The 17,590-nt window shown below is 39.7% G+C and overlaps 2 protein-coding genes across 3 annotated transcripts in view; both read left to right on the top strand.

The window, feature by feature from the left end:
- The first annotated feature begins 271 nt into the window (after window positions 1–271).
- On the top strand, window positions 272–2,184 carry LOC103385172 (histone H2A.Z). The gene is made up of 5 exons (XM_008318961.3): window positions 272–426; window positions 710–787; window positions 957–1,070; window positions 1,175–1,304; window positions 1,599–2,184. The coding sequence occupies exons 1-5, from the start codon at window positions 424–426 to the stop codon at window positions 1,658–1,660; spliced, it is 387 nt and encodes a 128-aa protein (XP_008317183.1). The 5' UTR covers window positions 272–423; the 3' UTR covers window positions 1,661–2,184.
- An 8,621-nt stretch (window positions 2,185–10,805) lies between these two features.
- The window catches only part of lrch4 (leucine-rich repeats and calponin homology (CH) domain containing 4), a 58,489-nt gene continuing 51,704 nt past the window's right edge, over window positions 10,806–17,590 (top strand). The window contains exon 1 of one of the 2 annotated variants that reach the window (XM_008318947.3): window positions 10,806–11,224. In XM_008318947.3, the coding sequence (XP_008317169.1) occupies window positions 11,053–11,224 (172 nt within the window). In that variant the 5' untranslated portion in view covers window positions 10,806–11,052. The remainder of the gene's footprint in view (window positions 11,225–17,590) is intronic. The other variant, XM_008318953.3, reaches the window with a different exon arrangement.

Raw genomic sequence — 17,590 nt, forward strand, 5'->3', positions numbered from 1 at the left:
TGGTAGTTTTTTATTCAAAATGACAAAACATATTTAGCGACCTAGTCTTAAATACAGGTTTGTGTTGTTTATTTCAGTCAGGAGAGCAGCGTTACAGTCAAAGGTTAAGGGTTGTTGAGAGGACAAAGACACTAAACAAAACGACACAACGTCAGAACTACATTACCCATAATGACTGATTTTAAAAAAGCGTATTTTCCACTCACGGTGAGACATCTGCGTTCATTGGCTAATCTCGACAACAGGAAACACATAGCGCAACACGATTGGCTGGTGTTCAGATCCCAAAGTCCCGGATGAAAATGTGCTATATATTATCTAGAGCGGGAGGCGGGTTCCGTATTCGAAGCTAGCAGTTCTTGCGCGGTATTATCTTGTTTGTTTTGGAGTTGCTGTCGTTAAAATTGACCAGTAGTATTAAACATGGTACGTATTTTGTGTTTTTTCCGTGTAGAATCAAGTTTATGCCCAAGTGAGGGTATGCAGTATTCGCATTTTTAGAATATTTCTACTGTTTGCTCACTACCGAACTCTAAGCCGCTAATGTTACCCGCTCTCCTAGCTTAGCTTGTTAGCTTTCTGTTTGCTATCAATAACCGCTTTCAGTAATGTTATAAAAACTGGCCGCTGTAGTCAATATAATGGCGTACCGTGTGGCCTTTTTTGACCGTCGTGTGCTTATGTGTTTGATTTTGTTATTTTGTACCAGGCTGGTGGCAAAGCAGGAAAAGACTCTGGAAAGACCAAAACCAAGGCTATTTCGCGCTCACAGAGAGCAGGGCTGCAGGTTTGTTCCTTATGTTCATTCATTTCGTTACCAGGGCGCTGCTAGCACATGCTAACAGCTATAACTGGCCCAGAGGTTACTCCGCTGGTGGCCGCCTCTTACCGATGGACCACTCAACCCTTTGTTTCCCCGCTCTGAAGCCCGCTTCGTCTTTCTGTTTTCGCCACAGTTCCCCGTGGGTCGTATCCACAGACATCTGAAGTCAAGAACCACCAGCCACGGCAGAGTGGGAGCCACCGCGGCGGTATACAGCGCCGCTATCCTTGAATACCTCACCGCTGAGGTATCGGTGACCGCATTTTCCCCAGCTGTTCTCTTAACAATATCCACCTGTTTGAGCATCTGGTTTGAGGAACGTGTTAAAAGTTTGAAATCCGTTTCGTTTAGGTGCTGGAGTTGGCAGGAAACGCCTCAAAGGATCTGAAGGTAAAGCGTATCACTCCTCGCCACTTGCAGCTGGCCATCAGAGGAGATGAGGAGTTGGACTCACTCATTAAAGCTACTATTGCTGGAGGAGGTACGTTTTATTTAATTCATCGCATTTCCTTAGTTTGAATATTAAAACAGCCATTTTCTTTAATGTTATGCTTGTTGGGTTTCACCAATGATGTTGTGTAAAATATTAAAATGTGTAACTTGTATAATAGTTTTGAGATAAATCCAACACCTGTTGTGCTGTATTCACTGTGAAAAGTGTAGACTTGATTGACTTTAATGAATAATAGTTTTGACTAGTCTAAAAGAGGTACAATGTTGACTATGTGGAAAAGAGAGGAAAATATTCATAAATGTGATTTTTGTTTCTGCGCAGGTGTGATCCCTCACATTCACAAGTCTCTGATCGGAAAGAAGGGCCAGCAGAAGACCGTATAACCTGAAGTGCTGTCAAAGTCGTGCCATCTCAGGACGAAGTCTGCATCAAGTGGTTACTTGTCTTAGATTAGAACACCTGTTAGGAGTTGTGTAAGGTTGAGCTCGCATTTACTCACCTGGGTATTTTTTAAAAGTGGCTTCAAAGAAGCTCATTTTGTGTGTTTTCAATTATTTTTCCTCCTCCCCAATGATGCAGTTTTTCTTTTGTCTAAACTAGGAATGGGCACGATCAGTCAATTAGTCGGTTATGTAAGTCTTGAGTCTGTGGTCTAGCCTGACTGAACACTCGACTCGCAGCTTCGTGCCACGTTTTCCTGCCATTAAAATGTATTGCTTGTGACTATGTAATGAGAAAAATCCATAGATAATGGTCAAAAGTTTATCGAGGCTAAGCGGGCAGTTGTATAATCGATTGATAGCAAATGTCGGACATAACTTTTTTGCTCATCGTGCCCATCCCCAGTCTAAACCTCTGTGGCATTCCCATGATCATTGTGGTGTTTTAATAAAGCTGTTGTTGGGCATTTGCTGTTTGCTCTCCTTCTGTTCTTGCTGTATGTGTTTGTTCCTTTAATGAGTGCTCTGACGTTTGCTCTGTTGGCTGCCACAGTGTTTGCCTACAGTTGAATTGGCTGCACCTGAACCACAAGTTTCAGTCCTGTACAGCTGCATGTGTTGCAGAGCATGTTCCACAACTGTAATTCATCAGTGGGCTGCCCAGAAGGGGGTTGTCATTTTCATAATAAAAGTTCAAATCGAAATGGGCAACAGTAAGTGGATCTGTTGCATGATTCAGAAATGTTCAAATAGTAACAGTATCTGCATCAACACTTTTTTTTTTTTAAGTAAACTTAACTAAATGTGCTTAAACTGTTATATCAGAGGTCAATTATTAGTTAAATAAAACGAATGCTCAACATTTCACTGTTGCAGTGGTGATTCTCATTGTTTTGGCCCTGAGATCTGTACTACAGGTAAATGGATCATTCTTTCTGTACCATTTCAACAATCATTTGAATTTACTTAAAGTAAATATAAAAACCTTATGAAAACATTTGAACCCTTCACTGGTTCTATGTGCTGTTAAGCAAAAGCAACTGCAGTTTCATCAGATGTAGTTGTGAACACGTGTTCATGTCCTTTGTAAAAGTATTATGAGTCATAATGCAAGCCTTAGGCCTTGCTGGTCAACCCAGTAGTGGTTTCATTTCCCTTTACACACAAGAAGTTCTCTCATCTCCTAAATGGGGTTCTCCATTTAAGAGAGTATATAAGTACAGTATATTAATGTGTGTATATGAATATATAGGGCCAATACTTTACAGCAAACAACTTGGAATTTAAAAAGTATATATATATTTAATTACGTATTATATTTTACTATGGTATGTTATATTATATTAAAGAGCATGCTAAAATAGCCAACAATTATTCTTTTCCAGATTCTGGGTCATATATTTAGGTATCTTTTCCCTATAGATACTTTTCATTTAATTATCACCGACATACGTCATTTGTTTTAACAATGGTGCATTTAACCTAGTGTGTTATTTAAAACCATCTTTTTTAAAGACAGGAGCCCGATCAATGTATTCAGTCGGATGGAGAAACAGCGTCTTTGTACTTGTAATGTCTTTGTTTGGTGTTGCAATACCAAATCTGACCACACGAGGACAGCATACACTCCATTTTATACGCAGCCGTTGGAGAGTACCGTGTGCGTTCTGTGCTCCAACCCGGAAGTAGAATAAACTACGTTGTCCTCGCGTTCTCAACAATTAACAACCAATAATTTTAATTTAAATAACAAAAGTGCGCATATCTCGTCTCAGCAACAGGTCAGCAATTGGCTACGTTGCCGCGACCCGAAGAGTAGGTCGAGTAAATTAACACTGCTTGTTATTACTTTTATGTATTCGAGCTTGAGATACGCAGACAGACAAGAATGTCAGACACTGTTTACATGTACACAAACAGTCGGTTTCTCATTTCAGAAACACAACACTGAAACAAACAAATTAAAGGGTACTTTAACATGTTAGATGTGAACTGCGCAGACAGACTGTCTTTGAAAAAACGACCAATTATTTAAATATATTCTTTTGAATCTTAACCAAAATTACACCTACCAAGCAACTATCCTTTATAAAATAGAAAAGTTTTGAATTAAATATACATGTTAGAATTAGCTAAGCTAAGCTAGGCTAAGATAAGAAGATAAGATAAGATAGAGGCCCAGGAAGAAACAAGAAGGAAGAACGTTTTTGGGAGTCAGGGAGGTGTGTGTGGGTAATATAGAAATAAAAATGGAAAATACACACATCTATAACATGTACAAATATAAAGGCTTGCCTAAAACTACCCCAAATACTACATCAAGACAGAGGCAGAGACTGCAGCCTTGGAGCGACAGCTCTAAAGACCGATCCCCTGTGGTTTTAAAACGACTCCTTGACACTTTGAACAGCACCTGACCTATTGACCTCGGGCTCCGCACAAGGTTAGGAAGTTCCTACAGGTCGGAAATATCAGCTGGAGCTTGGCTGTTTGGGGCGCCGAATGTAAGAACAATTTTAAAATGGATTCCAGATTGTACTGACAACTATTGCCGAGTGACTTAATGAGGAGTGAGGTGTTCTCTTTGGCGTGTTTTAGTGAAAAACCTTGCACATTCGTTTTGGGAAGCAGGAAGGCAACAAAGTCCTTGAATAAATGATTTCCAGCTTAGAGTACAAAACCAGGCTGCGGAGTTTTGAAGTATTTCTAAACTAGGAAAACCCATCATAAGCTCTTTTGATAGGTGACCAGAGGAATGAGATATCCAGAGGACAACATCTAGTTTTCATTTGCTTGTCTGCATAGAACATTTTAAATCACCAAGCTGTAATTAGATTTCAGAAAGGCTGCTTTCTCAGGTCAATAACCGGGGTTTCTGTTTTCAGAGTTCATCGAAAAGTTGTCTTTTATAAAAATGTTTCTTCATGCTAGCCAGACTGAGCATTCGTAATTTTGAAAGAGCAGTCAAATATCATTAGGATAGAGGTGATTAGAGCCCTGGTGTTGCCTGATTATATGACCCAATGGAAGAATGTAGAGCAAAAGTAGAATTGTAAAGGAAAGTTTACTACTTGTCATTGTGACACAGCAAACAACTGCACACAACCAAATGTGACCTCTGCTTTTAACCCATCACCAAAGTGAACAGTGGGCAGCTTTAAGCACATGCCATGCACAGAGCACCTCAGTGGTGACTTGGCAGCTTGTGGACTAGAACCTGAATCCTTCTGGACCCAAGTTTGCTTCTTTAACCACCAAGCCACCACTGCCCAAAAAATGGGTCCCAAGAATTGGTCCCAAGACGAAACCCTGAGGTACTCCACAAGATTTGCTTTGCAAAAAACACTAAGGGTCCGGTGTATATATTGGGAGGCAAACGATTTTAGCATCATGTCAGATATTCCAATCAGACCATAAAGGTTGTTCAACCAAGAATACTTTGAATACTTTACTGCGCAGCAGTATTTAGAATTTAAACTGAGCAGCTGAATACAATCCAGTCCCTGTAGTTCATATACCAGGCAGGTACAGTATGTGACGCTGTGTCAGCCCTGGAAAAATGACGTTCCGCGTAGACCTTTGCTGCTCAAGACGGAGGAGCAGTAGTAGAATAATTAGCTGTAGCAAACCAAGTAGCCAAATTAGCCCCTGGCACGGTCAGCAGTATTGGCATTCACCATTGTTGTTGTTGTTGTGGCATTGATCATGGGTGAATGGGTTAAGAGGTTACAGAGAGGCGGAGCTGACTGGATTGACCGCATGGTTGCACACTGCTCCGTTCACATAGAGACGCAGAGCCGGAGTTTTCTCCACTCTGGGACCTGTATTCAAAGAGTATACAGTTCTCCGGCCCAAAACTCAGAATTTGTCTTAACTAAAAGCCGAATCGGCGCCATTGCTCCAGGATCTGTAGTCGTGTTGCAGCCTTGCAAACACGTCCTGAAAGTTTGCTGACTGTGACTGTAACATGTTAACATTGTTTTTGTGTTGATTTCAAAGGGACCTAAGGCTAATGCTAATATATAATATGGTTATACAAATAGTAAAATTAAATTGTTTTGTGTGAACCGAACAAAAAAACGCGACACGAAACCGTAATACCAACCGAACCATGGATTTTGCGAACCAGTGCGCCCATAATCTACGCTAGCTGACGTGTTCCAAAATGCCCAAGTCAGCTTCAGACTTTACCCAATGCGCAAACTTCTTCTCCGAATTCTGCATTTCGAAATGCAGAATGACGCAAACTTTTTTTTAATGTTATATAGTAAAACCCTAATGTGATATTAGTTGTGCTTTTATTTTGAAAACAAAACTAATTTGTTATGAGGGATGATCACTTTTATGTACACTTTATTTTTATCATACATTTGTCATACCCTTTCACTCACTGCCAACCCAACTGCCAGCCTGGGGTTGAGTTTCCTGATGCATCAGCATGAAGCAGAGCACTAAGGAATTGAACTCCTGACCTTCTAGTTGAAAAGCAATCCTCTGTACCTTCACGCCATCGCCCCAAATAACAGGTATATGTAAATAAATAAATATAAAATTAAGTACATATATCTAAATACATATGTGCATATATCAACATATACTGATTAATAAAGAGAAATAAACTGTTTTAATGGATCTATCAGAACTGGATATGTAATTCCAGAGAATAAAAAGAAAAAATAAATTTAAAATAATACAACTGATAATTCATTAAAGAATTCAATAACTCAAATTAAAGGCGAATATATTTAAAAAAAAAAAGAATGTGTAAAATGTTGAATGAAAACAGGAAATAAGAAAGTGTGATTTTTGGCAGCTCATTCTATTTCACTGCAGCGTTAATGGCACCAGGCTCCAACACAGGGGTGTGTGTCGCGACCAGCGATAAGCCAGTGTGTGTGTGTGTGTGTGTGTTTGACAACACACACAGCTGGTGGTGGGCTGGTCACGTCTAACTCGCATACCAGGCAATCTTTGGCCATGCTGCCCTTTCAGCAGTCACTCACTCTTTCACTCTCTCCCCTGACCTCTCCCTCCCTGTCTTCTTTAGTCACTGTCAAATACCCCCTCTCCCCAACTCCAACTGCCACCACCACCTTAAAAAAATCACCCTATTTTGCCACTGCTTCTTCTCCACGTGTTCTCCAACCACCATCTGCCTCTTGGTAAAAAAATGTTATGTAAAGCTATTTTTTGTCGTTTATAGATGACAATAGACAAAAAATGCTTCCTTCTCCTCAGAAGTAGAAAACACTTGGAGTCTGCTATACTTTTTGAGAAATTATTGTAGAGTTTGCTAATTAATATTCTACCATTATTTTCAGAACCACAGTACTGGAAATAATACTGGGACGGTGCTGCCAACATCATATCACGGGAGGGTCCCTCGGTGTCCCATGTTCAATAAAAAAACAGACATCGCCGAAAAAAGTATTCCTTTACTAGTAGTTCTGAAAAAGTATAAATACTGTACATTAGTATTGTACAGTGTAAACAGCTATTACATAAAGTAAAAATATTTTTTCCTATTTCTTAAATGGCCATATAAAATATCGAAATAAATACAATCAGAAAAAAGACTAAAATTGCAATAATAAAAATAAAAATGATGACAATAATAATAATAATAATAATAATAATCCTCTGGGACTCGAACCCAGTACCTTCTGCATGTAAGCTAGCCATGATAGCCTGAAAATGATCAAATCTTTACTTAGTATAGTGTGAAAACTATTATTTATTTATTGCAAATAATTTGCTCTTGTTCGTCTATGCTTCATTGAAAGATAGAACAATTAACTACTCTACCCCTAGGTGGCAGAATGTGGCTACAAAACTGAAGAGATACAGTATATAGAGAGAGACTGTTGTTGGAGATCTTGTATGTATGTGCATCTTTCTTCAATTCCTGCGAATACATTGATGAAGTCAATTTCTCATAAAGGCTCCGATGAGAAACTGTTATTAGTGTCTGTGTGTTTGACCCTCATTTCAGGATACTATCAGTGTCGCTACAGCGCACATGCAGAAGGACTTCGGGAAGGAGGAAGAGGGAGGCCTCAGAGGAAGGAGGTATGGACAAAGAGCGTGAGAAACTGTGATGTCACTCTGTCTGTGGGGTATAACACTAAAACAAAAAATGTTGGTGGGAAAAGACTCTAGGGTCACACTGGCCTGCAGATATCTCTCAGACAAGTAATACAGTATGTTGGCCCTCAGGCAAACTATGGCCTGAGGGCCAGATGCGGCCCCTTTGACCTTTTTAATCCGTCCCGCCAAATTTGTCCAAATTATATTATTAATTTATATTATCATTATATATATTTTTGCTTTGTCCCTACAATCCCCCATTTTACCAATAGATGGCGTAGAAAAAGCTAAAAGCATTTTTAGCATTTTAGTCTTTATGCATGACTTTTACTGATGATTTATCTTCGTTCACACGAACGCTCCATCTAGCTGCTCCTGACCCGGCCCTCTGTCAAATTTTTGGTCAAAAACTTTGCCCACGCTTGCTCTATAGCAATGATTTAAGACTGGGCCGCGAGAGGTAGTTCATCAGTTGTACCGTAAAAAATGATCCAATTTGGCTTACTGGTAATTGTCCTGAAAACTATTATTTATTTGTGTAATTTTATAATATATATATGTATATATAGTTTATTTGTATATATTTTCTGCATTCATTCACTGTTATGCATTACCCATTCACACCCGACCTACGGAAAACGTGTATGATTTAGCGTCCTTTCCGACGCGTCTGAAGGCGTCGTAGATAGCAATACACAGAGAAACAAAGGAGACACCAGAAACAGCCGAGTAAGCAGAACCCCAGCATCAGCACAAGGAGGGGAGGGAGGAGGAGTGGGGAGAGGGGGTGTGTTATTATACTTTCACTATAATCTCACACAAACACAGTAAAAAGAGCTAAGCACTGACGGCTAATGGATTTTGCAAGTGCATATATAGTGAAAGTTCAACACTCACACATGCACACCCTCTCACTGTGGTCCCAGCTGGAGGACTGGGCAGACAGGACATTTGACAGATGGTCCAATGGGAGGCTGGAGAGGGAGAGAGCTAGAGGGGGAGGAAGCAAGGGCTAAAGGGAAGGAGGAGACAATAGTAATCACTACATGGATGTGTGTATTGCTACTATAACGTGTGTTTCTGTTGTAACGTTACTGGTGTATACTCGGACCTCGTAAGAACCCATGGTTCTCCTGGGAGTACAGTCTGAACCCAGTTGAGTGCAGAATTCACTGGTGAGCTATCGATCACTGATGTTGTGTATGTTATGATTAGTTTACAGTTAGGGTCACAGACAAAGTAGGGATAAAAAAAGGAATGCGTGCGCACACTTTAATGTGTTTGTGCACGCGTGTGCACCGTGGGAGTCATCTGTTCCTGAATGGACGGTGGAATAAGAATAAGGGGTTGCGAATCTCATGGGAGACAAGGCAGCCCTGATGACGCTGCATTTGCACATATATGAATGCACGCGTGCACACATACGCAAATTGTGTTCTTTACACATTATTTACTATGCCATCGTTTGATTTGCTCGTGTTTATGACTATAATGAAGAACAAAGACAAATAAGTCACGAGTCAATTCTTGTTGCCTTGTTGTCACCTCAAGCGTACCAGTCAGACAAAGAGTTGGTGTAGAGGAAACGACGGGAACTAAATAAATAAATAAAAATCAAAAAATGTAATTCTTTAAAAATTCGGACGACTTCTGTGATGAAAGGTACTTATGAAATGTAGATGAAAATGGGTTAGTTAGTAAATATAAGTTAACCATCACCAAAAAAGGTTACGGCTTGTCCTATTTTGGTGATGGTTAATTATATTTACTAACATGGGTTATGTTAGTAAATATAAGTTAACCAAGGAACAGCAAAAGTTCAATACCATTGCATGCATAAAAAAACATATATAACGGATAATAATGAACCACGCTTTATTTTTGTAAAATGAAAATAATTATTATTAAAATTAATTAATTATTAATTGTTTTCTTTTTCCGGTTAAAATATTATTTTTATTTATTTTTAAAAAATATTTTCTCACTGACTATGTTGTCATTTTAGTGACTTTTACTTATACAAAATTATATTTATTTTGTAGGCTTATTTCTTCTTCCTAAACCAACTGAAGGCTAACATTATATTAATTACATCATTCTTTCAGCACAACTTTCCGTTATTCTTTTTACCCTTACTGCTGTTTTAAAGGGTCAAGTTATTCTAATATATAGACCGCGCCTCCTCTATGCCAGTCAAAATACGCCCACTTTAACCACGCCCACAAACTCAATGCTTCCCCAGACTGGCTGCACCCTTCCGTAAAGGCAGCTCGGCTCCGCTTCCGGTTGTAACTACTAAACTAAAAGTCGCGTAATGTCAAACAAAAACCTAGCTCTCGAACCTGGTTTTCTTCACATTTTAGTGGTAAAACAGCATTAATGATGAGTTAATTATTATTAAATAATTCCAGAGTTTATGGAGTTAGGGGAAGTTATGTTGAGGTCATGCTAAGTAAGCAAAAGTCAAAACTCAAAGCACTGTATTTCTACAACTGCCATTGTCATTGAACAAAGTAAATAAAACCACAAATCAGAGCAACCCTACAAAGTCAAAACTCAAAGCACTGTATTTCAACAAATACAGAGCAACCCTAGCCCCGCTCCCCTCGTGACACAACTAATGAAATACAATTAAATAAAAATATTAATATTACTTAAATAAATAATACTGGAATGTATTAGGGATTCTGACCTACAATGTATACGTTGTGCTCTGCCCCCTTTACAATAGCTCTCCACCCTTAGGGGGATCCGCCCCCACTTTAGGAAGCACTGTTGTAGCACAGAAGAACACACTTTCTTCTCTCTCTAGGTTGTTGTTTGGACAAAGGTTATGGTAATGTGTTGGCCAGTTGACAAATATTGCTATATGTGACGGTTTGTATACGTACATTTACCTTTATCGTCACATTTAACCAAAATGATTAAATGCTTTTATTTTCAAAGAAGGGCAAGCCTTCCCGTCACACTATTGAGAAATACCGGAGCTTGACGCCACTTCCTGAAAGATTGACAGCTCGAAGCCGACGCACACAGCAGTCCCGTTGTGTACAGGAGGCAATCACAACTCACACTCAGACATTCACCAGTTTCTTTAGGATTTCCGCCTTCTCTGGGATTAAACCGCTTTACTTTCGCATAAGTTCCTGGGCGTGGAGCTCGGTGTGAAGTGTATGAGGATCTGCGGGCTATGAACGCAGCGTGGACGCCTCAAACAAAGTAGAAGAGGAGGCAGATCCGTGCGTTTGATGGCTGCTGGGGATGGAGCCCAGCTGCCGGCCACAGTAGCGGCCAGTCGGAGCGTGGAAAAGGCTCTGGAGGAGGCTGCTTCCAGCGGGGCTCTCAACTTGGTCAACCGCAAACTGAAGGAGTTCCCCCGCAGCGCCAGGAACTACGACCTGTCCGACATTACACACGCAGGTTTGTTTCCACCTTCAACTGCTGCTACACAGCGGGGCTCGCTGCTGCTGTTAACGTGCACCGCCTTTTGTTTTGCGCCACCTGCTTCTTTCCTCACATCCTCTCCTCAACCCCCTACACGGCTCGCCGAAACCCCGTTAGACCATGACTTTAATTTTGCGTCGCTGGTTGTATCACCACACAGCTTGTAAATTGCAAAATGAGCCTCGTTTAAACTTAGCGGGACTCATTTTAATGTAACTCATGTGTAACTTCATTAAAAACCCACCTCTTTTATTTGAAAATACAGTTTTAAAGTGGGGTATGTGCGCAGTGACGCCGCTAGTTTGTAGTCAATGCCTGGTTCAAAAATGTCCATTTCCCTGTAGAGGTACCTGCTTGTTTGGGTGGTTTAAAAGTCGAGGTGTGGTTATGGGATGCTGCTTTGTCATTGTGTAAAGTTTGTTGTTGTCTTTTGAAAAAAAATAATAATAATAGGGCAATAAGGTTATCTTGATGTGGACTTAAGAAAGAAAAGGAAATGAACACGTCAGAAACAGGCGAGTCCCACTTCCTCAAAATGTCACTTAAACGAGTGCAGTGTTTTTTTTTTTTTTTGTTTCTCAGGTTTGTTTTCAGCAGTTGTTTGCTGAAGCTAATGCTAGTGACAGCTTCTTTAAATTAGTTCTTCTGTACGTTCTGACGTCACAAACTACAATGCTATGGCGTCCTATCTAAGTAGTTATGTACAGTTACGTATTTAATTAAGTCAAACATTTATATATTTAATAAGATAATACACATACCGGTCTGTTATTTAGACTTAGTTTATTAAGATAGGCAATAGCTGAACACACATTACAAAAAAAGGACTCGCCTTCTGGTTATTTAGCCAATTCAAAGAAGACTTTCCTTGTAAATAAATTATTGGTTGTCCTATTGGTCCTCTGTGTAGTCACAGTTGTGATTTCCTTTTTTTTTGCTCAGTCGTTAAAGGCAAACACTCTCAAAAGTATTTTTAAAATACACACAAATTGTAAGAACAGCCATAATAAAACCACATCTACCCTTCAGAAAACTCAAAACCATTTTGAACCCCCCCCCCCCTCCATCATGATTATATAACTGCAAGAACCTCTATGTTGGTTTGCCAACCAGCACTATCTCCAGGGTGCTTTAATTCCAAGTAGAGCAGCCAGACTTTTCCTTGGTTTAAAAACTGGGGCATTACATCACCCCAGTTCTTACATAATTACTTTGGTGACATTTTGCATTAAATCAGAATTTTCTGCATGAAAGAACTCTTGAGTTGCACCAGTTCTCTGACCCCAGGTCTCTTAGGTCATCCAAACAGCAGCTCTTAAGAATGTGTGGCACAGGTCTTAAAAGTAGAGGAGACAGAGCTTTTCTTCCTTGCCCGTCCTTTAACTCTCGAACCCCCCTTTGGACCAGGTGTTTCCCCTCTGATGACATTTTTTATATTTTAAATTAAAAAAAGCTATACTTTAAGTTTTGTTTCCCCTCTGATGACATTTTTTATACTTTAAATTAAAAAAGCTATACTTTGAAGTTAATAGCTGTCTATTAATGTTTGTTTTATTTTCCTGTTTCTGGTTCTTGCTTCGATCATCTACAGCTAATGTTTTGGAACGCTTTGTCTCAACCCGTTCGGCTTTTAGATGTTCTATATACCTGACTTAAGTAATATTAGTGCTAATAAAGAATATGACAGTACTGGCACACTGTTTTAAGAGTGCTACGATACCACCTCGTTTAAAATGAATGACAGAATTATTGTTTGGACAAGGCAAACTTTTTAATTCAAGAAGGTGATTTAGTCTAGGTCGGCTTTAGGCCGTTGGTTCTCGACGCGTCTAGTTTCAGGACCCACTATCATGGCGTAATGACAAGAGGACCAGAAGGGAATCACAGAGTTTGTATGTCTTCTAGGAAATGCGAAATGTAGGGTGTCAACTCGCATTATCCCTTAATTTGAAGTTAAAAAACTGTAAATTTTTATTCTCACTGCTGCCCTCTTTAGAATGATGTGGGTAAAACGAGTGGTTCTTGGAATAAATAATAGAGAGACGAGGCCAAAGACAAACTTGCTTAAACTGCAAGATAGGTGAGACGGCAGGAATTAAACTACCTCAGTGTGGCTTTCTGTAAAGAGGATTACCCCATCCAGGTCGCTGTAATCAATCTTGGCTACTCCAGCACTTTAAAGCCAACGCCCCCTTTTTCTGCTGCGCTTCCTGTGTTTTGCTAATTATGACCATCTGCTCATAACAAGCTGGGTCCAGACCCGTGTGGGATGAGGAGGCCCTCTGCACATGTAAACACACACACACACTGTGACACCTGCCGTCATTGGAGAAACCTAACCCCAATGGTCGTGGAGGTGATGACTGTATCCCATAGCCATGGTAATGCCACTTGGGTAAACCAATAAGCCAGTCATTAAGGCTGCGCTGGTCAAAGTCTGGTTTTAACATTCTGCAGAATATACAATGTACCATTAAGATGTTAGTCAGTTGCATAATGTTTTCTGTTGGCGGCTTTGCTCTGACAAAACAACCTCATGACATCAGAAGAGCCTTGTTTTCCGACATCCCAAAGATATTTGCTTACAGCTTAAATTGGTCCAAAGAGGTGATTTAACTGATATGGCTATAGCATTTTGGTATATTTCAGGTTTGATACCCAATACACATTCTGGACAGTATCAAAACTAAGACTGGTATTTACCTGTACCCATCAGCACCTTATTTTGGTTGGTACTTGTCCACAACATTACACAATAATACCTGTTACCTCGATCCACATGTTGTTAATGCACTGCTATAGACTGATTTTTGTAGCAAAAATATATCTATAAACATGCAATATAAAGCTATAAAGAGTAATAAAATGTATCTCAGTAATCAGTTCTCAGACAGTTCTAGTTAACTGTTCAGTAACCTTTTAAAGGGATCATTAATGATGACAAATTGCAAAGCATCAGTATTAAGGAAAGCATTAAATGAAAACTAAATTAAAGTTAATTGAGACAAATGTTTTGACCCCCGAGTTAAACCAGGGGTCTGCAACCACCAGACCTAGGAACAGTAGTGGGCCAAGGATAATTTGGTACCTGGCAGCACATAAAGAATATTAAAAAATATTTAAAAAATATTTACATTCTTTTCATTTGTTTGTTGTCCTCTATTTTGGAAAAAGATCACATCCATCTGCTCCTCTATATAAATTGCAATATAATAATCATAGAAATGAAAGTACATAATATAAAATAATAAGTGCATTATATATGATGTTTTTTTTTTTATTTTGCTCTGTACCAACCCTATGCTTTTATTTTAAACAGGGGGAAAAACATTAGTAGAAAACGCAGTTTGACTCAGCTCTGTTCTTCTGCCGACATCACTGACTGTAGCTCACTGTCACTGTGTCATTGGTGACTCACTTGTTGTTTAGTCAGCGTTAATTCCTGGGTAGCCTCATTTCACAGACACTGTTGTAGACATTTAGTCTTTATTACATGTTTTCACAGCACCCCGACTGTCACGTAGGGTAAAGTGTAGTGTCTGAGTGATGCGGCGCTCTCAATTTTACTGACATACCTGATAGTTATGTCTACTCCTCAGAACACTGAGTCAACGGCACGCCTGTGTGGTGGTCACTGTTGTGGCTGATTTTACTTGTAGGTTTCAGGAGCAGACTTGTCAAGGTTGGATTTGAAGTAATTTAGTCTAGTCACTGGGTAGGTACTTACAGAAACCTATCTATTGGAGCTACAGTGGGTCTCGGTGACATATTCTGCCCTGAAAAAGCTTTTTACTTTGACCACAAATAATTGAACTAGGGATGTCCGATATTAAGTTTTTGTCGATATCCGATACTTGCCGATACTGTCCAAACACTTAATTGATATGTGCAGCCACCCGGGTTAAAGGCAGAGGACACCGTGTATGCAGTGGTGTGCTGTGTCCCAATGACAATACTTCACTTTCGCTTTTGCTTTCACTTCAAAACAATTCTTAGGTCACATCATCTGGTGACCAGGCATTGCATTATCAGGTTTTCATTATTGGAGGAAAAACCGATAATGATTCTTACCGATAATACATTTACATATTAGCATATTCAATTCTGCTAATATTGGTTGTCTGATAGTATTGAGTGGCGCTTTGGCTCAGAGGCAATGTCTCTGTCATTGGTGTAGAACCCCAGGGTTCACCTCCTGGGCAAGTTCGAATCCCGGTTAGGGCGGTTGGTACCTTCCTGCTGCCCCTGCGACCCGGTAACGGATAAGCGGATGAAAATGGATGGATGGATGATAGTATTGATTGGCCAATATTATGGGGGACTGTTTTCATCATCTCACCCGTGCTGAATTATCAGGTTTTAATTATTGGAGGAAAAACCGATAATGATTCTTATCGATAATACATTTACATATTAGCATATTAAATTCTGCTAATATTGGTTGGCTGATAGTATCGATTGGCCCGATATTATGGGGGACTGTTTTCATCATCCTGCCCCTCCTGAATTTCTGACCATTGCCACCTGCAACGTGTGTATTACACTCCTGCCCACTCCCGCAATGTACTGTATATGTCCAATCCAATCCAAGAATATATAACCGCACGTAATGCCGGCAAATAGCAACAAGGTTGTTAGTGGCTTAAATAACACTAATAAATAACATAAAATAAACAAAGTTAATGAGTGAAATAAATGGTTTTTACATGCTGTACAAATCACTTCGCTATAGTAGTGCTGTGGAGGAAGACTACGTTGCTTAATTAATGAACGTTTGTTAATACCTCAAAGACCTACAAGGTGTGTACTTGTAATGTTACACATCCATAGTGTTGTGAAATCAATTAAGGCATAATAATTGTGATAATCATAGTACTGTGATAAATAATTGTACCAAAGAAATCTATATTCCTGACATCCCTAATCCATACAAACATACATGCAAGTTATGTGGCTCAACACTTTAAAGCTATATTCAATTCTAATCTAATCAATGTAGCAGCAGCAAAGCCAGATGGGTGGTGGAAAAGGGAGAGTAAAAAGTTCACAAGGGTCTTTCCTATGACCCCACTATTTCCAATGTGAATCTAATTCGGTGATACGCTCATCACAGTGTTTCCTGCCGGCTTTGTACTTGATAGGGCCCATCTGTCCTGCCTTTGTTGTGCCTCATTGCCTTTATCACAATATTATACATTTCATGAGATTAGGGCTGCAGCCCACTGCTGATTCTTTTTTTGTGTGTGTGGGGTTTTTTTTAATATTATTCCACTGCTGTCAAAAAAGCTGACCCAAATCAAATCTTGAGCAATGCGACCCCACAGATTGCTTAAGAACAGAAATGAATACAGCCATCTGGGGTTTTCAGTAAAGCCCTAGAAAATTGCTCTGCTGGGTTTGTTGTGTATTTTTGTCTATGGAAATAGAGGCTACGTCATACTTCATTGCATCTGAACAAAATTTCCTAAAGAATTTCAGCACTTCTTACTTCTGAAAACCACCAGGCTTTGACACACTTACTTACCCCCATTGGGGTAACTGGCTCTTTTCTTGCTAATATACTTAACACATATATTTTATTGGAAAGTCTTATTGTCGTCCTGAATTAAGTCAAATTAAAGTCACTCTATTTTCGACTAACTTATATAGTTAGTTGGTGAAGTGTAGCCATCTTAGTAGCATCTTACTCTTAGACTTCTCACCCTGTAATGAAATATTCTCTCTCTTTTGTGTCAAACTTGTTGGTTGATTTATGCTCTTAATCTCCTCAAAGATAAGTGGGGATGGTTATTAAACAGAAGTGAGACAAACTACTGTGGTTCCTTTTAGTCACAACTCTGCAGTAAGACTGAGTCAATGAGGGAGTTACCCCGGAGCTTATCGTGGCTGTTGTTGTAGATACATCTGATAGCTGCTGTCGATTACGGAGCAGATTATGAAACAGCAGTTGTGTTCGCTGTACGCCATATGCCAGAAGGCAGGATGTCAGTGAAACTGGCCTGAACTCATTTAGATTTTTATCATCGGCGGCAACTGTCTGAAGGATGGCGATACAAAGGGATTTTGTTTTTGTGTGTAACTTTGATTCGCCTTTGAAGGGAGACCGCCAGTCACAGGGGAAAGTCGTAATCCGATCTTCTTTCCGCACGAACTGTATTTATACAGAGAGATAAGAAGGGAAGAGACAAAACATTATGTAAAAGTAGTGAAGAGATTTTACATTCTCACTGGCAGATCACAAGTTCGCCGTCCGGCTAGGGGTAATGAGGCTAATGGGATAGATGGATAGATAGATAGATAGAGAGATAGATAGATAGATGGATAGATAGATAGAGAGAGAGA

Source organism: Cynoglossus semilaevis, chromosome 1 (assembly GCF_000523025.1).
Source record: "Cynoglossus semilaevis isolate Cse_v1.0 chromosome 1, Cse_v1.0, whole genome shotgun sequence".
NCBI lineage: Eukaryota > Metazoa > Chordata > Actinopteri > Pleuronectiformes > Cynoglossidae > Cynoglossus > Cynoglossus semilaevis.